We start from the raw sequence: 27,978 nt of genomic DNA, 5'->3' as shown, positions 1-27,978 counted from the left end.
GACTGAGCTGAAAGCAAAATTACAAGACAGAAAATTTGCTCTTTCCAGGACAGAATTCTATCCAAACCAGGACAGAACTCCACAGCTAATGTAAAGGAAATTAAAAATCAACATTTCTTTCAGCACTTTTTAATCATATGCTTTGTGGCTAGAACTTATGCCATTAATAAATGCATATTAAACCTTGAGAAGCTTACTGTGCAGCCCCAGGATTTCAAGAAGCTTCAAGGAAATAACCAGTTACAGCTACCTGTAACAAACAGGTCACAAACCCTGTTAGAAACCAGAAAATTAATACTCATCAGTGTGTTTCTCTGATTCACTCTCAATGCAAGAGTGAGCCAACAAATTGAAACCTAAATTAATTATGATAGGAATTAAATTCCATTTCATACCAATTCGTATCTAAGCATGGTAAAACCCATATTTTAGAAAGCAATTAAGCTAACCACAGTATTTCTAAACCCAGCTATTTCCAGCTTGACTAGAAAAAAATAAACCTGCCCTAAGTAAGTCGAGCTCCCTGAAAAGAAGAAATATGTAACTCCTTCCAATAGACCTAAAATTTCAAGATATTTTGCTCTTGCTTGAAATTAAAACTGCAGAGACTTTGAGAGGAAATCGTGGTCCTAGAGGGAATATGAATAGAAACTCTGCCTACACCAGAAAATGAAGAAATAACCTTCTAAAAATGAACCCAACAGGGACCAATACTCTGAATACTGCTTCTCTTGGTCCACCCTATTCAGAGGCTTTTTGGTACTTTCAGTCTTTGAGCAAGGCTCTCCAATAAGTTGTAGCCAACTGGGAATTTAAAATATTGCCTCAGCCTAACTCTCTCTTGACACAAGTGTGTGCCCTGACAGCTCACCCTGCTGCTTACACCTCTCTTCACCAGTGGAAGTGGGAATTTACAACATGTAGCACAATATCTGAACTGAATAAGTAGTGACAAAAATGTGTTTGCTACTTACTAGTAAATCTGTAGGAAAACAAAGATGCAAACGTTGGAAGAAATTCAGGTATGCTATTCTGAGGATGCAAAAGACACCAAAATGGATTCTTACTTAATCAGAGTCTAGAATAATGGCAAAAAGGAGATAAAATAATTGTACCTGGTTCTGGAAGACTAATTTATTTGAAGGCAATATTTTTTGTGTGATTTTCTTGCTAAACTTACTTATACTAAAGCATAAGACAAGAGGGTGTGGTCCTAAGTTGTGCCAGGGGAAGTTTAGGTTAGATATTAGATAGAATTTCTTTATGGAGAGGGTGATCAAGCATTGGAATGGGCTGCCCAGGGAAGTAGTGGATTCTCCATCCCTGAAGATATTTAAAAAGAGACTGGATGTGGCACTCAGTGCCATGGGCTGGGAACCGCAGAGGTAGTGGATCAAGGGTTGGACTTGATGATCTCTGAGGTCCCTTCCAACCCAGCCAATTCTATGATAAAGTTAATTTTTTTAACATGCTTTACTGTAAAAATATTTAGTGCAAATAACACTGCTTTCCCACATACACCTACTTTTAAAGCATTCTTCCCTGAGATGCAATTTCTATCAGTAATGAAACTGATTCCTCACATCCTCCTAGTGAGTTATTTTCATGTTTTGAGTGGTTGTGGATGCACTGGAGCCTCACAGGGTATAAGGTATAAGTATGCACCACAGTAGTGCTGAAGTCCTTTATTATGGGACTGAATATGGGGTTTATAGCACATCTGCTTGCTCTCATTAGTTATAGCTTTAGTGTCAGCACCAAATTTGCCCAGCTCTCAACTTTTCCATCACGGGACCTCTTTCATATAGACTTCCCACCTAGCAATGAAGGAAAGGCCACGTTATCCTCCCAAAATTTATTACTGATGCCTCTGCATGATGCTCATCAAAAAGCAAATAGTCCACCTCTGTTTTAGACATGGTGGAAGGCCAAGTTGACATTTCAGGACATCATCTACTAAACCTACAACCACTGAACAAAATGGTCAAACTCTTCACGGCCCCTAGGAAAATCATTTTGGTGCATCCCCAACACTGACCCACAAGATGAGCCCTAAAAGAGAGGAGCTCAAGGCCAGCTGGTTAGTTTTACTGAGGTTTGGCTCCTCCTTGACTGCTCTAGTGGACTGCAGCTGCCTCCTGGGTAGGTCTGGCAAGAAATGCAGATTTCCCACATCAGTCTGAGACCTTGGTGAGACCTGGGCAAACTGCTTAAAATCCTCACAGGTTTTAAACATTTAAAATCCTAGAGCCCCACTTGAGTACCCTTACCCTAAAGCTTTAGAAAGATCTGTCCTAAAAGCCACCCCGTGGGGTTTCTAGGTGACTTCAGTGCTCCTCTGTCTTCCAAAAAGGAAGCTGAGCAGCTCTCAGCTGTAACACAGAAGTCTACATATCCAATAAAAGCATCTTTTTCCTTCTACTGCAACTGAGATACACTGCTTGCCTACTGCTGTGTGCAGGACCAAAATATATTATTGATACATTATTAATAGAATCATAGAATCAGCTGGGTTGGAAGGGACCTCTGAGATCATCAAGTCCAACCCTTGCTTTGCTTAGCAGAGCTTTGCCTATTCTGCAGGACAAAGACTACAAGGAGTAGGGCTCAGTGATGGTGGAAGATACTTACTTTCAAGAAAAAGGCCCTAAGCATCCTGTGTGCTGTCTGTAACACCTTATTTTCTCAGTCACACCTGAATTCTTCCTCATGAGAAAATGCAGAGGGGACTTTGCTACCATATTTGTGGTGAAGCCACAATAAATCCAACAAGATATTCCACTCAAGGGAGAGATCCAGTGGGGAATGGTATAAATTGCCAGCAAAAGCAGAACTATTTCAGGGTGGTCTACTCAGAGCTAACTTCTCTGCTTGCTGATTATGCTGTTGACAGTTGGCCAAGATTTTTTTCAGAAGTACCTAAAGTTAGCTCAAAAGGTCAGACTTGGGAATGCGAATAAATGCCCCAAAATTACATACATTCTGTGTGCCAGCAGCTCAGCCACCAGTTTAATTACGAAGGGAGCATGCTGCTTATTCATCTTCCTAAGTATTTTGAAAATCTTGACCTTTGATTTTCAATCAGCAGTCTGTCTAATCAACAGTTCTTAATCTACTCCCCCACAAAAAGAGAAATTAAACTCTGTATACAAGAGACTGCAATCGGTGTAAAAAGGAAGAGATGAAGTGAGTTTCCCCAGAATGGCCAAGCCCAAGATGAAGCTGCCAACATTCTCACTTTTTAGATGCTGGCCTGCCAAGACAGAAAAGCTTCTTTCAGCCCTTCCTAAAAAAATGTAGCTTTGCTCTGCAGTAATAGTGGGGTTGAGGAACCTCACCAGGAAGCAAGTGCAGAGAATTAGATAGTGAAGGAGAGACTGGGGGACCTGGAACACCAATTTCAGGTGGGATCACAGTGGGGTAGCACTGAAGGACCTGCCACAGACCCAGTGAGCTGTTTGCAGTATAGAGTTACTACAAAGCCTCATCTTCATTCCATGAGAGCAGTTGGTAGCTGTTAGCTACATGCAGACTATAAAAGGAGAATGAGAACTGGCCACCTTCAGCCAGAAAAAGAATGAATAAAATGCCTTAGGTCTGCTACATGTGAAGAATCAGAAACCTATAAAAACAAACTATTTCTGCTAGAAGGCACAGTGCCAGCAGCAACCAGTCTGCTCTGACAGCAATGGTGGCAGCCACTCAGAAGGCATCACTTTAAAATAATGACAGCAAAAAGTGACCCCAATCTGCATATAGAGCTCACTGTCTGGTGCTTTTTTTTTTTTTTTTTTTTTTTTTAGGACCAGAAATACTTATGGGTTAGATAGATTAGTTTCTGGGTTTGGTGTTTGGGTAATTGAAGGAACTGGGCAGTGATTTAAGAGGAGAGGATCACCCAAAGTCCGCACACGGCTCGGCTGTGTTACCAGACCTTACTGCTCTTATCTCATCTTGCTTGATTTTAAAAAGATTAATTGTCAACACCATAGGGTACACACTGAAAAGCAAAAGGTCCAGTTCTACAGCTCTCCCGTTTGCATAAGTCTGCAGTAATTCGTTTGGGTGAGGGGTCAATCAGAAACTGATAGGAGACAAAGATCTGAACCCCATCTGGAGAGTCTCAAGGCATCTCAAGGACAGACAACACTGGGCTTCCGTTCCTGTTAAAAGCATTTGTAAGACCAGAGTCCCCTTTTTCCTATGAAAATGCATTTAGGTACATCTGTGTGTTAAAAAGAGAGAGGAAATCCCCTACATTCATACACACTGAGCTGAACTTTGGGGTGGGATGCAGTTAAATAACCAGTGGAGAATGTGAGAGCAAGGAAGAATGGATTTGACCAGAGCCTCCAGTTAACTAATTCCTTTCTTCCTCTTATATTTCCTCATCTCATCCTTTATTCAATCTCTGTATTTTAATTCTGCAAATTAATCACTAGGAAAAGATGTACTTTTTAGCAAGGTTAGAGCAGAGCTGGCATTCTCCCATCAGGCAAAGGAAAAGTGTCCAGACTTATCTCCAAGAAGCTCCTGATTGCTCTGATGAGCACTGAAAACACCATCATGTGCACATTAAAGGGATTTCCATTTCCCCAGTGCTAGCTTTGAAAAGAATTTCCTACGAAAACCACACACAACAGTGGGCCTGCCTGCTGGAAGAGCAGTGTTGGCATCAACTATCTTTAGTTTCTTCCTCACCCTCTGTGACTGTAGACTTGTTAATCAAGATTCCCCTCCAACTGAGCATGCATCCCATTTTGATACTCCTAGGAGCACTGTTAATCCTCCTCCCAAAGGAAGGAACACATTTCAGGGTAACTTTTTAAAGAATTCACTGTGAAATGCTCACAAGTAGCCAAGGGGCTCTTCAGGCTTGACACTTGCAGATCAAGTATCCTCTGATTTGCTTGGTGACACTGCCCTGGATGTTGTCCTGTCATCTGTGGATCAAGTCTAAACATTTCATCACAGCCTCTCCCATGCAAAGCTCCTGCCACTTCCTCCTTCAAATCCCTCCTTAAATGCATTTCCTTTGAAAGGCTTCCAATGTTCCTCTGCTCACCAGTAACATCTGCACCCACTTTATGGGCAACTAATAGCAGTGACTTGTGCCTAAAGTAGACCTCATGCTGCCTGTACCAGGGCCTGCTCTTCCACCTGTTTGCAAAGGAAAAAAAACAACCAGAAATTGGTTCAAATGTTGATGGCAGACCCTCTGGCTGGGTCCTGCCAGTGGTATGGCTGGAATAAAAACCCCAGGCTTCCAACCAGTTGCTGAGAAAAAGAAAAGAAATATTTCCATAGAATATAGGGATGCTTGGAAGCCTTGCAAGTCTACCTCTCACAAAAGGAATATTTACAAGTCTTATAGAAATACTAAAAATTAAAGTATTTTTCATTATGCTCCCTGTTCTACAAGGCATACTTCTCCTGTAAGCTTAGGGTTTATCAGCATAGGCTTTCTGATCAAAAAAGACTTTTCCAGCTTACTCAATTAAATTTAAAGAGTTACTTTATCCTTTCAGTGTATATTTATCTCCCTGCCTTCTCCCTGCAAAGCCCCACAGAATTACAGTTGGCTTACTGGGAAGGCTGACCTGGAATCTTGCTGTAATATCTGACTACCACTGACCCAAGCAAAAATGTCAAATGTATCATGTGGCACCCCTGCCCCCCTTTCTCCACATCAACTTTCATCTTCCTTGGGACCTCAGAACCCACTCCCTACATCCCACTCCTGCCTCTCCTGTTGCTGCTTTACCATGGGCCAATTCCTTCCTTGCTTCCCATTGCTGCAGCCACCAGACAGTGGGTGCCATGCCCTCCTTTAGCAAGTAAGAAGCAGGATCTGGCTGCAAAAGTGTCAGCAGCAGTGATGGAAGGTGCATGGAGCACATTTTTCCTAAAACAGCACTTTAAAGAACATATATTTGCTTTGGGTGCAGCATATAGTACCTCCATATGGTGGGGCAATAAATGCACAGAGCTGAGTCTGACTGGGAATCAAGCTACTTATTTATACATACTTCTGGACTTTTAATTCCTGTATTTAGTTATCCAAATGAATGGCCTCTTTTTTCTGCAAGGCTTAGAATGCATTTACTAAATATGGAAAAAGGGTATCTAAAAATAAACACACAAGTATGAAGATGTTAGCCTTATTCTATAAAAACAGGGGCAAGAGAACTGCAGGAACATATATGTTCAAAATGCTTCTCAAAAGTATCCCTTCTCCCACCCACTCCTCAAAGAGTCCTTAGCAAAAAAATAACAAAAACAAACAAAAAAAGGCCAGCAGAAAAATTCCCAGTGTTGAGTGAACATGTCAAGAAAGGGATGGAGAAAAGATTGCTAGTGCTAAGTGGGTTCCCTGTGGATGAATAGCCACTTATGTTGCCCAAGGACAATACAACTTTTACATTAGTTCACTAATTTTCACAATCTTCATTTTATGGCACCAAACCTGCAGAAAACAATATTATCTGATGGAAAAGGAGCAACACAAGCACTCATGGCATCCCCAGCAACTGCAGAGGGTGATAAAGCTGCTCAGCATCTGTAGTTTTGCTACAGCAACAAGCAAATTTAAACACATAAATGGAGTTTGCAGTTAATCTTCATTTTTTTTGGAAGTTCTTCAACACAGTTCCAGAAAAAGCTTTTCCAACACCTTAGCTTCAAACTGGAATCACCATTAAGCCTATCGCATTTCTGCCCAGACATAGAAAATCCCCTTGAATTCCCATGTGTATTTCTAATTTCTCTCTTTAATTACATCCCTGAATTTTAATTTCATTTTATCCCGAAAGGTTGTTTTTTTTCCCAATATTTATTTAAGTCACATTATCAAGCAGGCTAAAACTTTCCACCTAGAGAAACACAAACCTTTTTTTGTTAGCCAAATCCCAGAAGTCAATATTCTACATCAGAGAAGTAAATTCCTGGGTTAGTCATTTCTATCCCACTCAAAGGCAATGCCTTTCTTTTAAAGTGCTTAAGTAGCCCCCCTCCCTCTAAATGACTGCAAACTCTTAGTAAGGGTTTCACTCAACACAACAGCTTTGTACATATCTCTGTCTCAAATTGCCCCCCTAAATGGCTACAAAAAAATCTGCCGTGGCTCAAAGTGCTCCAAGTTTTTTTCCCTTTCCCAGCAGAGGATGCATTCCGCATCCAGCAGCATCTCCTAGTGGCCGCTGCCTGGGCTCAGGGGGAAAGGCAAGGAAAAAGGGAATTTTTTTCTTTCCCGCATTTCCACGTGTTTGTGCAACAGAAGGAACCGGTTTGGATCAGGTCTTGGTAGTGGTGGTGCACAGGAGTTATTTATATTTATGTTTGTTGGGGTAAGGGGCTGGCTCCTGAGTTACAGAAGGATCTGGCAATGGGAGGGTCAGAATCCTTCCCATCAGCTACCCAGGGTCCAAAGCTCCTTTGTGGGAAGTGTTTCTCCAAGGCTGAAATCAGGTCTCATTTTACCCTAATTTATACCAGGGTAGTTTTACCTAATTTTACCATAATTTATACCTAACTTATATTTAACACTACCAAATTCCTGACTTTTAGCAGCTTAAATGAAAAAAAGGTGGCTGCTTAATTTCTAAGCTGCTCTCAATGAAGAATTTATCCTCTTGTTTTATCTGGAAAACAGGAAAAGGGTTTGCATCAAGCTATAAAAGTACTGTGGATAGTCTCCAGCTAGGTAACCACTTACAAACAACTCAGGGAATGCTTGGGGATTTTCTATAAAAAGGTTTAGAGAGATGCCCAAGATTTCAGTACTTTAAATGCAGCAGAGAGATTACAGACACTGTTAACACTTCTGTAGCTATCAGGCTCAAGCTGGGTTCATCAGTGTGCACAGAACTAAGCACAGAATTTCCAACACTCACAGAGTGAGCATAATCCTCAGAACCACTGCTCACCCACTGCATTCCCTTTGCCCATTGCCACTGCTGGGCACACCACAAAAAAATCCCCATTCAAGTGACAGTCACTACTCAGGGCAGCTTAAGCACCCCCTTAGTTCCTCTTGAAATCAAGATTAAATATCAGGCACATGTTTCAGGATTTTCCTGAATCAAATGAAGTCTATATTTGGAAGGGAACCTCCCTCCTGAATTAATTCCTTGGTCATTATATCCATGTTTGCATTACCCCAATTCACAGCTGCTTGGAGCTTCAGAATTGTTTTCTCTGAAGCCTGCTGAAGAATGTTAAAACAGACCAAGTTTTTCAAGTATTCAATCTCCAGTGGTAAAAAAAAAAAAAAAAAAAAAGCAAAGAAGCAACATTGAATTTGTGCAGGAGTGAGCTCCCAGGGTTTCCTGTCCTCTGCACAGATAAATCAGAGTACTTCTTTTTCATTTAGGTTTTGATCTCTGCTCCACTCTAATTCCTCTGGCAAGGGAAACATCATACAGCAGTAACAAAACCAGCATTATTTATTTATTGAGCACTCTCTGTGTGATTGACATTTACAATACCCAGAGGGAGACACAGACCCTGCCTCAAGGGTCTCACAGCCTGGAAAAACAGCACAGTTTAGAGGCTCTGGCCAATCAGAGCCAAACATGTGAACTTCAAACAAGTCACCATTTACATTTAAATGTTGCCTTTTTTACTGGATTAATATGGAAAGGCTTAGCAGATGAAGAGTATTTGGGGGGAAAATGTAGACTATTTCCACTACAAAGAAGAAAAGGCAGAGAAAGTGCTATTTTTCTGTGCGTTCAGAAAACTAAGTATAGCTGAAGAACCAGGAGATCAAATCTTCAAGAGGATTGGATGCTGGTGCTCCTTAATATTTAGAATTCAAAAAAAAAAAAATCCTGAAAACAACTGCTTATCTTTCATCTGAAGTAAGAATTAGAAATGTGTTGGTGTTATCTTGAGGCCCAGGATGTGGAACCCTCTCCTCTTTGTCCTCTCTGCCTCTCTCCCCAATAAAACACCTCTGTTAGCCCATACTGTATTCTCTCAGGTAGGAAAATCCCATCGAAATCTCAACTGATACTCCTCTTATTGCCTCAAAACCCTAAAGCAAGCACTGCATCACAGAGGAAGGGGGAATATCTCCAGCAGCTTTACGGTTGCTGTAAAGCTGTGGTCCTGATCAAGTTGTAAAACAATGTTTTCTCTGAACTACTGTCCAACCTGTCAAACCTGGCAAGTAAAAACCCCTGTATACAGTTAGTAACCAGTATCACTGGCTATGTTGCTTCAATTCAGATATTATTTCAAATATGGGGCATCCTACTGATTCCCCTGTTATTTGACTGCCAGTAATGCTGCCATCTTGTACACTGTTTCTTATAAATGACACCACACTTTCTTTTTCAAATTCTGAAAGTGGATGACTGATTTTTTTAAAAGTAAAGACTAAAAAAAAAAAATTAATATTATTCCCTGCTTTTTGTTGAAAATTGGTGCTTTTTCAAATTGAAATCCTGCAGAACAAATTACCTGGGGACAGATCCATGTCCAAAGCTAGCAGAATGCTTCTTGGTTACAGTTCCTGCAGATGAGAAATGTGAATGCCTGCAGCTCTTCTCAGGGGGCAATTTATTTATGCTTCTCCCTGTGCTTGACCAGCTCTCTCCATGACTTCGTTTACTTGGGGAATAGTAAAATAAAATCCTTGAGCACAGGCTTCTCAGTTGCTCACAGGTCTCCAAGGAGATGGGAAAAGGGGTCCCTCATTTCTCTACTTTCTTGACCCCACGTGTACATAAAGGTTTTGGTCCTGTGACACAGTCCTGGTGTAGAAAAAGCAAACACTGTGCAACAAGAGCAACAGGAGTTGGTCACAGCTCTAGGAAGTTAACAGCATGAAATTCTGAACAGGAAGGCTGAGTTTAACCCCAGTTGCCCTGTTCCAGTCTAGCCTAGAGATGGAAAGAAAATAGCTGGAAAGGAAAAACAGCTTTGCATGATGGCATTTGCTGCTTCCTGAACAGCCCCAGACTCTCAGGGGTGAACGTGCGGGTGAGTGCTCCCAGTTTCAGGCACCTCAGGTCACACTGGGTTAATTTATCTTCTGTAAATGTAATCTCCACTCTTAGGAACAAGCAAGCTGGGGAAATGGGGCCTGTCCAGTTGATTTTTCTGGCAGTATTTTGCTTTCAGAAACTGCACAGGAACAGACTCAGACATATGCTTAACATCCTTAAGCTAGAAGGTACTTAAACACGATTAACTTCGGGCACAAGTTTCTGCAGCAGACTTGTTTAAATACTAAAAGAAATACAAGGAAATGGCTGGTTTGATCTTCTGGCCAAAATGAAAAGAAATAAACAGATCTTTTGGGTCAGCCTGGTATAAAAACAAAAGGCATTTTGACATCAAATGAAGGGTGATGATGGGAGCTGAACCAAATACAAATCTTTGAGTTGCATTTCAGGTGCTACCAGTTCTTTAATCAGCTTTTCTTATTTTGCATTCTACAGCAGTCAAGAAAGTACTTCTGCAACACAATATATCCAACCACATTTCCAAGTGATGTTAAACTGGAGCTGCTCTCTTTGCAGGAAATAAATAGTTTGTTAGCATGTGTTCATCTACTTCTAGAACCAACCCCAAACTGGGACCAGTTGGGACTGGGTTACAAGAAAAGCAATCACAGAGAAGCTGAAGGAAGAGAAAAACCCAAGAAAACCCAAGAGAAAAGCCCTCACTATGGGCTAAGAAGCAGGGATGTCTGTTTGTCCCAAACCATAGCAAGCATCTACAGAAAAAAAACAGATCAACTCATGAATTAATGGCACAGCTCGACCTACTTTGTAAAAAAAATGCTTCCCCTTTGTCTTTGTCTTGTGTGAGCTACGTCTGCACTACTTCCAGAACAATGGGAAGCCACACAGTACAAGCTGCTTTTGAAAGATAAGGTGGCAGAGATGTATTTTCACTTCATTTTGAAGCAAAAGCATCACACCAAAAGTCAGTTGAACTTTACACAGGAAAAATTACATTCTATGGTTAAAAAAAAACCCAAAACTTAGATTTAGGAACTTTACTACTCAAAAGAAGCTACTGAGTTTTAATGTCATTTTTACAATTTTATCTTGTGGCATAGTAAATGTAGTCTTAGCAAAAGAGGTGCTAAGCAGAGGTAGTGCTCCACTGCTTCCTATTTAGGAGAATTTGAAATTTTACTGCCTCCACTTATTTCAACAGAAGTCAGTGGTGTAGAAGTAAAAGGTGAATTTCACCCACTGTGAAAAATGAAATTTAATTAGGGGGCAACTGCTGGAAAGAAGCCACAGATAGAAAAGACACAAATAGAAAGAAAGACAGTTTAAAAAGTTCAAAGTAAGATCGAGGCTGTCAGCATAACTATAAGGATACTTTAGGTAGGCAGTTTAAATGTATGAAAAGATTTTAAATAAACATGTTTTAGTTTTAGAATGCTTCCAGGAAGCTTCTGCTTGGAAGGGAAATTAAGCATTATTATTTCAGTTTTTTCAAGCATCTGGTGTTATACGAATCTAACATTTTATTAATTAGATTTATTTATTCTTCTGCTCAGTGAAAAGTACTTTCCAGGTTTCCTCAAGTGAAAACAATGCATTGCTATTCAGGAAAAAAATCTGACCTTTGAAAAAGGTGTTTTCTACCAGCATGAAGCTTCATGTGCATCCTCCAGGGTCAGCCCCACTGAAGAGGACAAGGCTGTCGTTGCAGAGTCTGGCCCTGGTCAGCCAGAGTGCACAGTGTGTAATTGGCATGAAAACCTTCCCAAATATTGCCAAAACATCTTGTGAGAGGAATTTTTCAACTACTTTCAGAGGGCAGAAGTCTCTTCAGATAAGGACAGAGGCAATTTCAGCTCATGATGTTGTTTCTAATGTACACAGAAAACCAGAGTTTCTAAAGTGTCACTGCAGAGACCTTGAGGTCTATGCTTTAAGCTGTTAATCCATAGCATGGTCCTCTTAAGTTTTAATTGTGCTTCAATGGTTTAATTATCTTCTATTTTAGTTCTGGATGGTTTGAGGGCTCACATGAGTCTATCTCATCATTCACATGAGAAATCTTTTGAAGCCAAGGGTAGGACCATGTGAATGAACTCCTCAGAACCTCTGGTGTACATAAATAATGGAGCCATATGATGTAGGGGAGAAACTGGCTTTTCTTTTGGGTTTGTGGGTTTCTTACTGCCCCCAGTGGAGACTAGGGGTGTAGGCATCCAGAAAAACTGAGAATTTTTGGACACAAGTTCCCATGTTTGCACCACGTTTCTCTTTCAGAAGTACCAGCAAGCTTTGCTTAGGGGGCAAGTGGCACATCTGGAGCCACAGGGTTCAGTGGATCAGAAGAGTCATTGTTCCATCCTAATGGAAAACCTATAAAATATCAAACTGCCAGAGAGTAATAGATCTTTCAGGGGTTTATTAGTTTTACAGGTCTTATAAAAATTACTGGAAAGCCATAAAACTTTAATAGCTGAAAACTGAAAAGGTTTCATGAGCTTATGTTTGTCCTGTTTGGATCACAGCATCCCTTTGCTTCTGCAGCTGGGACGTGGCACACCAGCTGCAAAAATCCCTCAGCCTCTCTTGCTTTTATTTAGCTGTCCTCCAAGGTCACACAAAAGCTTGTGGCTGGAGTTTCCCTTTGAACACAATTTAACAAAAATACTTAGAGCTCTGGCTATAGCTGAAGTTCTTCCTTAGTCAGAGCTTGCCTGGCGATTTCTAAATATTAAATATCTAAATATTAGATATTTAAATATTAAATATCTAAATATTAATGCCACAGACTGAAGTTTGCAGCTGGTGAAACTGCCCAGGGGTATTACAAGTCTAGATGCAGATATGTGTGTTTATCTACACTGTATTCTCAAGGGGCTTACCAGACTAAATTGCCAATCAGAAGTATCAATTTAAGTGAAAATACACATCATATTTCCAGATTTGAAGAGGTACCACAGAAATTACAGACTAGGCTGTGAACAGGAATGGGACCCATCATTAGGGGCTACAGAATGGAACAATTACTCTGACTTTCAGTCTCAAATAAAAAGGCCATAATAATTAACTACACCCAGCTACAATTAGCTGTAACAGTTAGCAGAGCTAATTGCCTTGGCCCAGAGAAGAGCTAAATCATTCTCTTACACCACTTACAAGTGGTGTAATTCTCTTACACCACATAAGGATGGTGACAATTGGATTGTTGTTGATGACAAGGCAGTCAAAGGCAGTTGGGTGACCATCAAGTTGGCAGTGGCAGCCTCCTTTACCCTATGATCTGCATAGAAACTGGCAAACATACAGAGGGTGCATGTGCAAGATTTTCCTTAGGGCTGATGAAACTACAGCCAGGCAAATCCTGCTGTTTTCTGAGCCTTTTCCATTACAGGTATAAATATTTCAGAAAAAAAAAAACAACCCAAACATTAAAATTAAGCATGGGGCAGTCTTGTGCACCCAGTCTGAACACATGCTAAGTGCTTCAGGTAGACAAACAGAAGCTCTGCTCATTGCTGAGACAGTTCCTCTGGACAATAAATAAAATAAAGTACATGAAAAGTCATCTTGTACACGTGTAAGAAAGCTGAACTGCATCACATTGGATTTTTCTTTCTCTGATAGGTTTTAGATCTTTGAAAGACATTTATTTAAGGTGGAGCACATCTACCCTGTGGCATCTCCTACTAATTAGCCAGATAAAAATGAGGTATAGCACACATCTCACCCAGTGGGTGGAGGAATTTATCCTTCAGACAGATGCAGAGGTCACCCAAGCAGAGGTTCACTCTACAGTGACATTAAGAGTCTTGATTTGCCTTCCTCTTTCTAGAAAGCATCACACAACAGTGAGTACAGGCAACTTACCCAGATGCAGGGATCTTAATACAGTCTGGTACTTCTGAACACCTGAAGCTTTATGACTTTGCACTGAAGTGGCCCACTTCCTGTAAGAAAAACAGGAGAAGAGTTACAAATTTATTACTGAGCTGGTGTGTCCACAACTATATTTTGTTCACAGAGAATAATCTCTGGGAAAAAAAAAAAAAAGCATTTTGGCATTTTCCTTCTAAAGTGTATGGCAAGGTGAACAAGACTTGGCTTAGTTATGTTAATGCACAAAATAATTTCTAACTCAGGTTATGATTATATTGTTTCAAGATCTTCTTCTCTGCAAAAACAACTTTTCCTCTCCAGGTTTGGATATTTAATGCCATTGTACCAGATTATAGGTAAGGAGATACATTGTCATGTTTTGCTTCCCCAAAAGCAGAGGGACTTTTTTTTGTCAAATGGTTTAGTGTTTATTTTCATAACTGCAAAGTGTCCTGCACCAAAAGTCAAAATAAATCTATTAGTAATTAAGCCCCACCAGATGGTCACAGAATTAGTTATTCCTGCAGCTTGTTGCTAGACTAAGTGGAAACAATGGCCTAGATGAGCCAGTTCCTGTGGGGTTTTTTGCACTATGGAATAGACAGCAGACATTAATATTCATTTTTTACTAATGCATTCAGATTCATCATAAATTAATCATAAAATTCATCATAAAATTAATGAATTTGAGTTTCCAGTGGATGTCCATTAGGGTCTTGTGTTCCAGCTGCCAACACATCTGGATTTTGCAGGATTGGATGAATGGGTTTAACCACAGTGTAATTGTTGTTTGTAAAAAATAATTAAGCTGTGGAAAAGGTTTTGTTAAAAGCATCCAAAAAAACCAGGAAAATTCCCAATTGCCTCTTGTTGCTTTCAGCACAATGATGTATATCCTCCTATGCTTGGTCTTAAATTTGTGTGTAATTTTCAGAGATTGTGATATAGGATATATCTACAGTCTCACAGCACTAGAAGTTAGAGAAAGAAGACCATGAAAAGGGAAACCTTTTTCAAAACACAGATTCACATATATTTCAAGCTGTGACAAAAGACAGTCATAGGACAAGGAAGCAGTTATGTACTTTCTAAAATAGAACTGAGAACAAAAAGACAAAACAACTGATTTTCCCCTATTTCTGATTTCTTTTGCTGCTATGAATTCATTTCACAAAGCACTTTGTGTGGGATGGAGGATGGGTTATAAAGAAGGAAGAACAGCTTTAGCAGCAGTAATTTGTTTCCCTATCACAATAAAATAACTCTGAGAGAGAATTCAGGAGGTCACTGCACCAAAGCTGGATGACAATCTGACTATCAGCATTTTAGAGTAACCCCTGCTAAGAGTCCTTGAATTATGGCCATGTCACACCATTTCCATGTCACTTAGTCCTTTAGTACCTTAAGGTCATCTTTTTTCCATGAAGAAACTGAACTTTGCTGTATTTTGAGAATATTGGTTCTTGCCCTGGCTTATCAGGACATGGAGAAGCATCTCTTTCTTTCAAGGACAGATCTACACTATCAAAGGGCCAATGGGGGGGCCTGTGCAAGATGCCTCTGCATACTTTGGGTGTAAAAGCTGAGAAACTTAAAAATGTTAAAAACTTTAAAATGGTTGTTCCAATATTTTTTTCAATGCCCTGCATACTTTGAACAAGGAACAGCAACAGTCAGAATGGGACCATTGGCTTAGAATACATGCAAAGTATTTTAAAAAGTATTATTTAATGGCAGACTCATGTAATAATCAATAGGAAAAAAAACAGCATATAAACAGGGAAGGCACTGGTATGTAACAAGTGAAGGTAATTCACTGTCACTGGGCCTCGTCTTGACTATAGCATCGCTGGTATATGTTATTATTGTGTTTTTGACTTCTGTACCTAATGTATAAAAGATGAATGCAATGAATTCAGCCTTCACAACAGCATCTGAGTGAAGGACAGGTGACAGGTAGGTGGCAGAGACAGACACACAGCCAAAATTCAAATGGTTTTGCGCATGACCAAGTGCACAAAGTGCTAAACTGAGATCCTCTACCAACAGGGGAACCTTACCAGTGCTTCCCTTTGTGAAGAGGATGGAAAAGCCTGGGCACAGAGGGAACACAAGATGTGCAGGGAAAGCACAGCTTTGCCTGGATCCACGGGAAAAAGGGTGAGGGGTGTAAGGACCGGGTATGGGCCTCATCCCCCCTCAGGCCGGTCCACTTGCCTGTCCCTCAGGCCTGTTCTGAGGAGGAGGAGAAGGGAGAAAGGAGAAGGAGGAGGAGGAAGGAGGAATGAGGAATGAGGAGGAAGAGGAGGGAGAAGGAGAGAGAAGGAAGGAGAAGGAAGGAGGAGGGAGAAGGAGGGGGAGGAGGAGAAGGGATGAAGAGGAGAAGGAGGAGGAGGGAGTAAGAGGAGGAGGGAGAGAGCGAGAAAGAGGAGGAGGGGGAAGAGGAAGGAGGGAGGGAGAAGGGAGGAGAAGGAGGAGGATGAGAGAGGGGAGGGAGGGGGAGGAGGAGGAGGGGGAAAAGGAGGGAGTAGGAAAGAGGGAGAAGAGGGAGAAGGAGGAGAGAGAGAGGGAAGAGGGAGGAGGGAAAGATGGAGGGATGGAGGGAGGGAGGGAGGGAGGGAGGGAGGGAAGGAGTGAGAGAGGAGGGAGGGAGGATAAGAGGGGGAGGAGGGAGAAGGGATGTCCAGGTCCCTTCCCCTCGGGGTGTGCAGTTCCTCGGAGGTGCCACCAGAGGGGGCTGTGGGCGGCGGCGTTCCCAGCCTCAGGACGGTGGCGGCGGGAGCGGCGCTGAGGGCCGCCTGCGCGCTCCTGCCCTCCCCGCTCCCGTGGGGCGGCCGCGGCCTCTCGGCGACCCCGGGCTGCCGGCTGCGGACGGCGAGGAGGAAGAGCAGGAGGAAAGGAACGAAGCAGAGCGAGGGAACCCTGTGAGAAGCCATGTCTGCGCCCGCCGGGCTGCCTCCGCGGCCCGCCGGCCCCGCTGCCGCCGTTTATCCCGGTGGGCCCGGCGCCTCCCGAGAGGCCGCGGCCCCTCAGGCCGGCCCGCCTGGCTACCAGAACGGTGAGGGAGCGGAGGCCTCCGCGGGGCCTAACGCTGGCGGGGGTGTGCGGCGGGGAAAGGCCTCACCTTTCCTCTCTGGGGGCCCCATGCTGGGGGGGGGGTGCCCGGGGTGGGGCTGCTCCTTTTTCCCTTCTCCTGAGGTGGCGGAGGGGAGAGGGGGGGGGGGGATACGGGGCGGTCGAGGCCGCGGCTGTAGGGGAGAGGGTGTGTGAGGGCCCGGTGCTCCGCGACGGTACCGGCGAATAGCGAAAGCTTCTTTTCTAAAAGCAGCAGAACCCACCGGAACCGCTCGGGAAAGGCTCGATCCGGGCCGGGCCGCTGGTGTGCGGAGTTAAGTTTGAAGAAGAAGGAGCAGCCGCTTCCAACCTCGCTGAAAAAGCGAGGGAAAGGGGGGTACCCACCGCCTGCTCTCGGCGGATTGGGAGCCGCTCCGGGTTGTGGCTCCCGCTTTGGTGCCTTCCGGAGGCCAAGGCACCTCCAGGCCTGGGTTCTGGCGGTTCTGCGGGAAATGGGTCGAAACCCACGGAGTGTGTAGATGGGAGAGGAGTCCTTAGGAACTAAGGATAACTGTTTATCAACGTTAAGGTAGGAGGCGTTCACACGGCTGGATCTTTAGCTTGAGTAAACAAGATTGGACCAGTGAAATGTGGGTCACTGAAAAGCAAATAGAAGTCTCAAATTTCCTCCGACTTGCTGCTTTTTTTTTTTTTTTTTTTTTTTTTTTTCAGATGGAGAGATATTGAGGCTCGCTTGAGTGTAAATTAGAATAAAGAGCATGCAGTTCTTCGTTTTAAATTGGTGTGCTGTAAAATCCCTGCTTGATTAATACCCCTCGTTAAGTTTTCCCGGTGACTGTATAGTCTTTGTCCTCACCTAATCGTAGTTTAGTATCTAAGTTGGGCCTCTTTTTTGGATGGGCTTTTATATCCTACTGTTAAACCCTTTATTTGCAGTCAGCCGATTTTGTGCCTCTGTGTTTTTTACTGCAGAGATCAGTATCCAGCATAACAACCTCTAAGATTTTTTACCCACTAGTATTTTTCATGTCCAGAAGGGGTTGTTTGGTGATAAGCACTTGCATGCCTGTAAAGTAGGTTTTGATAGAATTTGCAGATAAAGCAGAAGTCACTGAGATGAATCAACCTGAACTTAAACACTTTTTTTTACTGTAAAGGTAGCAGAGCACTGGGACAGGCAGCCCTTTCTCTGTCTATGCTATCTCTATAGCTACCTCCATGCTATCCTGTGCTACCTGCTCAGGATGCTGCAGGTCAACCTACTAGCAGGTTCTGCAAAGGTCCCTTCCAAGGTCTTGCATTCTGTGATTCTTTGAATGAAAAGGATGGTAATTAAATAGTAGGTTTTAGGGCAATACTGATGCCTCAGATCTGTCCAGGCTTTAGTATTGTAATGCTGAGTTTTATCAGTATTATTCAGAAAATACTGATTTATTTTTTTTTAATGGCATTTAATAAAAACTGCCATTATCAGGAAAACAGCCACTATAGTGTCACTACTGTGGAAGCACATTTCACAGAAACAAATAGAAACTCACCTTGTATGTTCTTGTGGTTTTCAACTGAATGAAACAGTAACTTTAAAGAGGGTCATTACTGCCTGTTACTTTAATTTACTTAATTAATTAGCTCTGTGTTGCTGCTAATACTCTTTACTAACAGCTTGTAGACCATTTATTTTCTCTGAAATACTTTTTCTTTATACACTCTTTGGTAACAGTCCTGAATTTTTATTGTATAGCTTGCTAGCTTTGGCTTCTGTGTGCCTGAAGAGATCTTGCAGAGATGTCTGTGTGATGATAATTTTTATGCAAGAACTTTTTAATCTGTCATTTTGTGTCATTCTGCAGCAGTATGCCAGAATTGTTACATTAGTGTATCTGTCTTCTTTTAGTACTCATCTGCTGGAGTTGTAACACAGGATTTGAGGCTTCTTTTTTATTTTTATTTTTTTAAATCCTGAAAGTAGGGGATGTAGAGGGAAATTGTATCAGAAAAAGACTGCTCCTGTCCAGTCGAAATTCAGTTGCACACAGAAGGTTATCATTGCTTTTGAAGTTGAATTTTATGTCATTATAATGGATTTAAAATGTAAGATACTTAAGTCAGTACAGCTGTTTCTATATTAGCTTAAGAAAACACCATTGCATCCTTTCAGATGTTTAGAGTGCTCAGTGTTTTGTTTTCACAAAATGAGGATGTTTAGAGTAAAACTTTGAAGTTGCTGGGATCTGATGAAAGAGGAGCTGTTATGGGTTTGTTTTTTGGGTTTTTTTGTTTTCAGAAAGTAAGCAACCTGTTGCATGTACAGTGATATTAAAAAGAATTTTAAGTTTTGGTTTTTGCCTGGTCCAAAGGCCAAGTCCAGTTGAGACCCCTGGAGACAAACTTCAGTATAACTTTAGTGGGTTTTTTACATACAGTTCTGAGTAAAGTGTTGCAAGTTTAGGATGTGGCTTTGTATCTGATTGGAAAGTTACCTGTTTCCTAATTTCAGCGTAGTAGAATGTTTCTTGTTTAATCACTACTGTGAGAGATGATTAATTTTTCCAGTAGCAATGCAGGACTTCAGTGTTAGCAGTATATTGAAAGACAATGCTGAGAAGATAAAAGGTGAGGTATAAATGGAGGAACTGTGGTAGGTGAAAGGATGTTAAACATTACAGAAAATTAATAGGTGTTCTTTATAATAAAGGGGACAGAAAACTTCAGATAAAGGGAATAATCTTTCATCTGTTATAGTAAAACTTGTTTGCAGAAGACAAGGAGTTTGAAATTTAAAAATAGTAATTTTTTGTAAGTTGGCTATGTCTTTCATAGTGAGGGCTTAATGGAATTTACCCTTGGATACTCATGTATAGTTTTAAACTTATAAATAGGTCTACTTAAAAATATAAATGAAGATGATGGGAATTCTGTAATGTAGAGACTGATTGTATTGGCAGTTTAATCTGTGTAGTGTGTGTTTTAAAATCAGAGCTAGATACTGCAAAACTTTACAGTAGATGGTTTGAGATGCAACCTTTATTTAGAAGTCAGGTGCTTCTAAACCAGTTTCTAAATTATATCTTCTCAGTTTATTCCACATATTTTAGAAGTGCATGTTTAGAGAAAGCATCTTTTCTTGGCATCTTAAACAACATAACAGCTTAAAGCAATAAGCATTGTCAGACCTAAATTGTTGGTGTATTTTTTTTAAATTTGGTCATTTATACTGAAAAAAGGCCCAAAGTCTGCTAGAGTTCACATAGCTGCTAAGGACTTATCAAAATCCCTTTCCTTTAAGGGAGAATAAACTGCATATTTATACTTTGACAAATAGGTTTGACTGCAGCTTTTAATTTTCCATAGTCAGTTAGTTTCTTTAAGGCATACTGCTGTATCTAGATACTTAAAAACATCAGTTTGGTGCTTACTGTTGTTCACTGTTTGCTTAAATATGAACTGTTAAAAATACTGAAAATGCAAATGTGAGGCATGCAGACTTGGCATGAAAGCCTCTTTTGGAAATGGAAGCAATCAAGCTTTTTGTTACTTCTGGGTGAGTGTTTGCAAATTACTTCAAATGTTGTATTTGACAATCGTACTCTTTCTGCTGATGGAAATTACTGCAAAGTTGTGACAGAAAACAAGAAGCAGCTAATTGTTTGTCAGCTAGAGTAAGCGGGGTCTATTGGCACTGCTATCAGATGCACCTTTAATATCTGTGACATTTTCTCTGTGTTTCAGGTCCTGTGCAGAATTGGATGCACTTACCCTCTGGCTATGGCTCACATCCTCCAAACTATAGTGCACCCTCAGGACACTATTCCCAAGTGCCCAGTAAAGCTGCTGCTTCCCATTTGGATGACCAGTACCGAGCCAGTTACTACCCTCCTTACTATTCAGCACCAGCACAAAATGCTTTGACACCTTCTGTGGCTACCAGTGTGTTGAGTACACAGGCATCACAGCAGTTGTACAACAAAACTACTCCCCAGACAGTGGGGTCAGCTGAAGGACCTACCCAAGGAGCAATATCATCTGCATCCTACTTGATCACCAGTGCTCAGCAGTCATATTCAGCATTTGGTAATCACTACAGCACTTCTGTCAGCTCTTCTGTTGCATCTCAGGGATTTCCCCTTAATTCTGATCACTACGCCATGCCCGTGGTTTCTGGTGCCATGTATCCTCATCTTTCCTATCCTGTGGCTGCTGGCAGTGTCTATGGGCAGGCATTTACCTCTCAGAGCCTGCCTGCTGTTGGACAGTTCAAAGAGACAAATACCTTTTCTAGCCAGAGTACATCAGTACCTCATTCACTTCAACAACGTGTTCCAGTGGGATACAATTCCACAATATCCAGTGTTTCTGCTCAGTCTGTCCAAGACAACCTCAGCAGGAATCTCACTGGGTCGGTTGCTAAAGTAAACAACCAAATAAATACAGGTATGGTATTCTTTGAAGCTTAGTGAGCTTCCAGGTATGTCTGGGAAACACCAGAAATCATGTTGATTGTTCAGTATATGAAATTCTGTACTCTAATTTTGAATTCTGTCCTTAATCATTCTTGGAACTATTCACATCTGGTTACCACAGTCCTTGCAGAAGCTGACATCTTTCTGGTAAGAGATAAAGAAGATACACTCTTTGCCATCTCCATGGTCTTATTTTGCTGTTTTTTTTCACCCAGGTGGTCTTGGGAATTTTTTCATGTGGTTGTGACAGAATGTGTAGTTTCTGAAATATCTGTTAATCACAAGGGAGCCTTTTTCCTTTTTTGGCTGGAAGATTTAAGTCATGGTTCACATTTTACCTAAGTTAACATGCATGCACTCTTCCTCAGAAAGTTCAGAGAAAGCAGAAGCTGACATGGATTTGGTGGCAATAAATAATATTTTTTATAAACATTTTAATGAAAGAGCAATTTTGGTGGTTTTAGATGATTTTTTTAAGATATAATTTGAGGTTTTTAGTAGGGGTGTAGCTGCAGAGAATAAAGTTGCTAAGGTGCCCACAGAATAACTGAGTCTTTGCTAGTAGCTGCAGATTCTCAGTCATGGGAAAACTTAAATATATAGGTTAGACAGTGCTTGGTAGGAAGAATGGAAGAGGTTAGAGATGTGGGAGTGCCTCCACATTAAACTTCTTATGGAGCAAAACACTGTTTTGCTTTGTATAATGGTAATTTTCTGACTTCATGCAACTGATGCAGTTGTGACTGGTAAGCTGTGGTTTTCTTTTTCTGATTAGATATTAGAGAATGCTTCTGTTGCTCTACCAGATATTTCAAATTATACTTTAAGACTGGAATGATTTTAGGACTTCTTGTAGCAGAGGTTTTTTAAGACCAAGGATTTATGAAAGAATGTGGGTTTGATTATGGTGAAGCTGTGCCTGGGAAAAACAACAAAGCTTAACTCAAGGTCATCCAATCCATACTAAGGTTGAGTTTAGTTCCAGTATTGCTTTTTTCCCCAAAAGATTAGGATACAGAGTGTCCTGCTGGTAGTTTGAGTTAGAACTACTTTGTCATGAGTAGTTTGAGAAGTTTGAGAGATGCTCTGTGCCATTTTCTGTACTATTTCACAAACATGAAACAAAATAAGGTTTAACAAAGAAAAACAAGGAGCTTTTGAAGTTCAGGGCATTTCAAGGCTGAGCATGAAAATGAATTCTTGAAAGGACTAAAGGTTTAAAATTTTCCCCCAAAACATTGATGCTGTTGAGCACAGAATCCATAGGTTGTCTTGGGAGAATGCAAGTAACATTCCAGAACAGTAAGATTTGCAGGAGTAATGTGAAAGTGACTTGTTATTCTTTCACATTGTTATTGTTTTAATTGCAAAAGCTTTTAATTTAAATGCCTGTTAATTTTATTCCCTTTGAGGATGTTTTGAAATACATTATTTGCTTATAACAATCCTTTCTTATGACTAACAGTTGTTTTAAAGATGAAACTGGAACTGACTAGACTTTGAAGAGCAGTGTGATCACTGGATAGTCTTACTTCTGAACCATCCAGTGCTGCTTTTAAGGGAGTGATTATTACAAGTCCTTCAAGAAAAACTAGTAATATTACACTTGAATTTCAAACAGATGATGACAGAACTGGTTGTGGTAGTGAAAGAGGTCTCCTCACAGTCCTTAAATCCTACAAATAAGCAAATCTTAGCTGTCATTCAGGATGCTGCTGTCTTAACATATTTTTAAATAGCAGTTTTCTGCAGCCAATGAATGCTGAGAGCTCCCTGTGATGAAAATGAAACAGTGTCTATATGTAGGAATGCCAAGTTTTTAATAAAAGGTGTGGTTTTAAACAGGACTTTCCCAGAAAACTTGGGCTTGCATTCAGAAGTTTGGTGATTTCTGAATTATTTTCTATGTGAATCAGCTGAGTCCTAAGCATTTCACTTAAAACTGGAATTTTAAATAAACCAATTTCTGTAGACCCTTGGAAAACCTCTAAAATGCTCTACCTATTGAGATGAAACCCCTCAGCTACTCTATGTCAAGTGCTGAGTACACAAAACTGCAACAAAATCTTTTTTTGAAACTTTGTCTGCTGCTGTGTGAAATCCCTCAAGTATTTTCAGGGAAGTTTGCTGAATTCAGAGGCATCTTTTCCTAGAAGTCAACCTGTTTTAACTGATTAATAGTACCTAGTGAGAATAATTTTCTTGCTTTAGGAAGTATAAATAATATAGAATTAAATTATTTAATGCTGTATTTTTCTGCTTGTTTGGTTTAGACTAATTTTATTTAGCAAAAATGTCCTGTTATACTTCTAAAATCTGTATTTTAGCTGAACAATGTTGATACAAATATGTCCAGAATCAGAGTTATGCTGTGTAAATAACACTCTAATATTATTTAGGCTTTTTGTCTTTCTAGGTCAGTAGCTTTCCTTAATATTTTTCCAGCTTATTTCAGCTGAAATCAGCACACACTGATATTTCTTGGTGCTTTCCAGTCAATGTGGATGTCAGCCAGGATGCCCAGATTTTATAGGACTCCTTGAAGAGAGTGAAATAGAGAATTACTTCTGCAGGTGTAGGGGTTTCTTTGCTTCCTGGATCTTGTTTTTTTCTCTGGTAGGAATAGGTGGTCCACTTGAGCAGAAGACACTTTAATTTCTCTATCTCATGCACATACTTCCCCTCATGTCAGATCAGGATCTAAAGTCCTTGCTGCCCCAGTTCCATAGGAATGTAGGCTATAATCCTGTAAGTCTGCTAATATAGGTGGGGTTGGAAAAAGGGGAAGGGCTGCAGCTGAAATACAGCAAGTCAGGGATAGAGGATGCTTGGTGAAAACAAGTGACAGGGAAGTAGTAAATCTCTCAGTAGGAATTGTGTTATGTTTTGAGGAAGGAGGGGCAGGAAATCAAGATGACCTGTGGGTGATCAAGTTGGAAATAAAGCAAAAATAAAGTCATAGGATATAGGAAAATTATGCATTACACTGCTGATTTGCAGAGCTCTGTGGACTCTTTCTGTAACATAGCTCCTTGCAGTGCATGGCTTCTGTAACTGATATACTTGGGCATTTTTAGTGCAAGAGATGCAATGGTTGAAAGGCACAAGAGGAAACTTGAGAGCATGTTAAAGATGAGAGGAATAGAAGGTGAAAAACAAAGCACTGACCCTTGTGGTTGGCTTTGATATTTATTGCAGCCTGACAAAGGTCTTGGCTTCTTGTGACATTGGGTTTCGGGCTTGTCTTGAGTAAGCTGATGGGAAACCTTGTCCTCTAAACTACTGCTCAGTCCAGCTTTGTTTTGAGCTAAAATACACCATGCTAAATTGATCAGTACTTGTCCGATGGTGTGATCTTCTTACTAGCCAGAAATAAGGAAAATGGATAGCATAATTACCATGATTGTAGATTGTCTCATGTGATGATAGCTACTACTGTTGCAAGATAACTCTCCAGTTGTTTCCTTTGGTTTTAGGTGGTTATGGCTTTTAAAAAATAATTCAGCAGAGAAAGCTTAACATGTGATCTTGGAGGTTGGATTTTTGTACAGAGAAAAAATGATGCTGTTTTATTGCTGAGTTTAAAAAACATTTTCTTACCTCCATGTAAAGGATCCAGATAATTTTGGAGGACATTTGGGGTACTTTTGCTTGGGAATAGATATTAGTACTTGGCAAGAAAGTGTTAGATCTTCACCTAATCCGGGTGTAAAGGAAGCCTCAACTCCCCCATAAAATCCTTTTAGATACCAACTCCATTATTTAAGAAAAAGTCAGGGACCATATGAACTGCACTGCTACAATATATATGTACAGGAGAAGCAAAGATAATAGTACGTGTGCATCCTAAACTGAATTCTGCAATTTAAATAAGTACTCTGTAAAAAGAGTGAATTTTGTTCTTGCTTAACTTTTGTGTTTGTTTACCAAGTAGTACTGGTCAAACCATTTCCTTTCTGTTCTCATTTTTAACCATTTGGACTACCAGCTTGTTTAAGAAGGAATCATAATATGATTTTTTATTTTTTCCCATTTATAAGCAGACTGACCTTCTTAAAGGGTAACTTAATTGAAGTTATATATTGTCCTTATCTAACAGAAATTTCAACTGGACTATGTTAAATCTCTCAAAGCAGTAATCTGACTTTTTAAAGCAGATTATATCTAGCCCAGATGTTTAAAACACATCAGAAGTTCTGTGGAATACTCAGGATTGTCTGAAACAGATTGCTTGGAATTTGGTCTCATAACTGACTACCAGAATCACAAAGTGCCAGCCCAGTGAGGGAGGTAGAATACTGGTCTGCTGCCCAGCTGGCTATCAGGTTTTCTTCCAAAGGGGGAATATTGAGAGGGAGATATCCTGCATGAACTGCATTCTACTGATCTGGGAAGAGGGACCTATGGAAGCATGGAGTTATGGGAATGAATCAAAATAGCTGCTGCTTAATCTTGATTTTACTACATCATGTTTTCTTTTTTTTTTTTGCTGTTGGTTTTCAGAGCAGTTTGTTCATTTTAACTTTATTTTCCATATGTTCTTCCTTGAATTTCTCTCTTGGAAACGTTCTATTGCTTTTGTAGGTGTTGTGAAATCAAATGTCATGGCTTGCATTGTGTAAATGTGCCAAACCAAAGCATTCCTGCTTTCTGCTGTTGTTTTTAGGTGGCACTGATTCTTCACAGCCCGTGCACTCTGTGAGCCAGAGCATTCCATTTACAAAGTCTGGTGCTGGAACATCATCTTCCCCTGCTGTGACCTCCTCAGTAAGGACACCTGCTCCAAGCCTTTCCTCACAGCCACCATCTTCACCTGCTCTGACACAGTCACCAGAGTCAGCCCTTCAGGAAGGTACTGAAAGGGGATGGGGAAATACAGAGCTATACCCTGCTCCACATGCACATATGAATGCTGGAAGCTTTGTTGCTGCTTTTCTGCACTTGTTTGGAATACACCTCTTGCACCTCATCAGGTTCCCTTAGTGTTCTTGTTTTATACCACCTCTGTTCTAGCTTCTCTTAGCTCTTCTCTTTGATTTCCTTTGACAATGTGTCTTGTTTGCCTTGGCAGTCTTAACTGTCTCTTCCACAAAAAGCCCTTCTCTCTTCTAAAAACTGGCTCACCATTTTAACTTACTGGAAGACAGTCTTAAAAGAAGCTTTTGAAGTCAGCCTATACTGAAAAATCAGGGGTAAACATGAGCATGTCTGAGGATTAAATTCAGACTGATAGAGTTGTTTCCTTATTCCCTAGCTGTAAGTTCCCATGGAAAACTGCTGCAGTTCTTGTGGTAGAACAGAGGAGTTCTTGTACAAGCTCTTTCCTCTTCTGATGTTGATAGCTTATTGACAAAGAATCAGCTGGGTCTTAACCCTTCTTCAGCCATGTTAATTCTGCCCTGATGTTTTGACTTGTCTCTTGACTGTAGCATGTTTCTGTATCTGGTATTCCAAATCTAGTGTACTGCACTGATTCTGTGTGTGTGTGTGTGTGTGTGTGTGTGTTTGTGTGTGTTTTCTCTTGGTAATTTCAGAAAAATTCAGAAAAATCAATATATAAGGTATAAATAGGGATTAACTTTGTCCAGAGCACTGTGGTATGTCTAGTATTTAAAATAATTCTTAAAAGCCTGGTGTATGACTATCATAGCATGTTTCTTATTCTTAAATTTCAAAGTCCTCTAACATAAATGCATACATTTTCCCTGTGCCTCCATTTCCTCCTTTTTCTGGTGAGTGGAGGATGTAAAGAAATAACTTATCTGTGCATCAGGTGTGCCATGTTAAGGAAAATAATACATTTTTGCAACTGAACTTGGTTCTTACACAGTTTTACAGGTGATTTTGGAACTGCATAGATTTTTTATTCTAGATGTACTTGCTAGAAAAAAACATTCCTTCATCCAAAGAAACTGCATGACCATCTTTCTGATAGGAAAGAGGATTTTAGCTGTTTAATGTGCTTGCTTTTTGTGATAGGTATTTTCTTGCAGTGATTCCTATGTGATGTCTGAGCCCTTGGTACATTACAAATCACTGCAGTCACTGCTGAACTCTTCACAAAATTCAAGTAGTTCCATCATCAAACTTCAAACTAAGGAAAATGGGCAGCTGAATGAGTACAACATCAGTGAAACATGTATACCTATGTTGGTATAAATGTATATATATATAAAGATATCAGGAGTATATTGATATCAATATAATCAGTGATAAGTCCATGTACACCTCATCGCATGTGTGTTTCTGTGTTGAGATGATATGAACATTAAAAGGCTTCAAACTCTTCCCCCAGTTTCATCTGAAGAGTCTGAAATGCATAATGGACTCTTCCAATATCTCTTTCTCAACAATTATGTGTTATGACTTCATTTGTAGAAGTTAACCTGCAGAAAAAATCCAACACATACACTGGATGTTTGTCTACCCATTTAGAATTCCAAGTGAGTTTCTGATGCAGAGATTAAATAGTCTGATTTTTTTCTTCCAGAGTAGTGTTGTCTACATAAAAGCATTCTGGAAAACCTGTGTGAATTAACTTTTAAAGCAGATTTCATTGTTTTAAGCTCCAATGTGGGCGTTCCTATACAGAATTA

At 40.5% G+C, this 27,978-nt stretch overlaps 1 protein-coding gene and 1 long non-coding RNA gene across 6 annotated transcripts in view; one reads left to right on the top strand and one right to left on the bottom strand.

Annotated features, from left to right (window-relative positions):
- Positions 1 to 17,472, bottom strand: part of LOC115598243 — a 41,329-nt gene extending 23,857 nt beyond the window's left edge. For 2 of the 4 annotated variants that reach the window (XR_003987521.1, XR_003987519.1), the window contains exons 1-2: positions 17,186 to 17,472; positions 13,839 to 13,918 (exon numbers count right to left, since the gene is read on the bottom strand). This is a non-coding gene — a long non-coding RNA (uncharacterized LOC115598243). The remainder of the gene's footprint in view (positions 1 to 13,838; positions 13,919 to 17,185) is intronic. The other 2 variants (XR_003987520.1, XR_003987522.1) reach the window with 2 other exon arrangements.
- SEC24B (SEC24 homolog B, COPII coat complex component) overlaps positions 16,611 to 27,978 on the top strand; it is a 36,882-nt gene continuing 25,514 nt past the window's right edge. Inside the window, exons 1-3 of one of the 2 annotated variants that reach the window (XM_030449697.1) lie at positions 16,611 to 16,905; positions 20,652 to 21,353; positions 26,049 to 26,234. In XM_030449697.1, coding sequence (XP_030305557.1) covers positions 16,782 to 16,905; positions 20,652 to 21,353; positions 26,049 to 26,234 — 1,012 coding nt within the window. In that variant the 5' untranslated portion in view covers positions 16,611 to 16,781. The remainder of the gene's footprint in view (positions 16,906 to 20,651; positions 21,354 to 26,048; positions 26,235 to 27,978) is intronic. The other variant, XM_030449696.1, reaches the window with a different exon arrangement.

This window comes from Calypte anna, chromosome 4A, assembly GCF_003957555.1.
Source record: "Calypte anna isolate BGI_N300 chromosome 4A, bCalAnn1_v1.p, whole genome shotgun sequence".
Classification (NCBI taxonomy): Eukaryota; Metazoa; Chordata; class Aves; order Apodiformes; family Trochilidae; genus Calypte; species Calypte anna.
The sequence above is the reverse complement of the archived record's forward strand: the minus strand, read 5'-3'. Positions and strand labels throughout refer to the sequence as shown.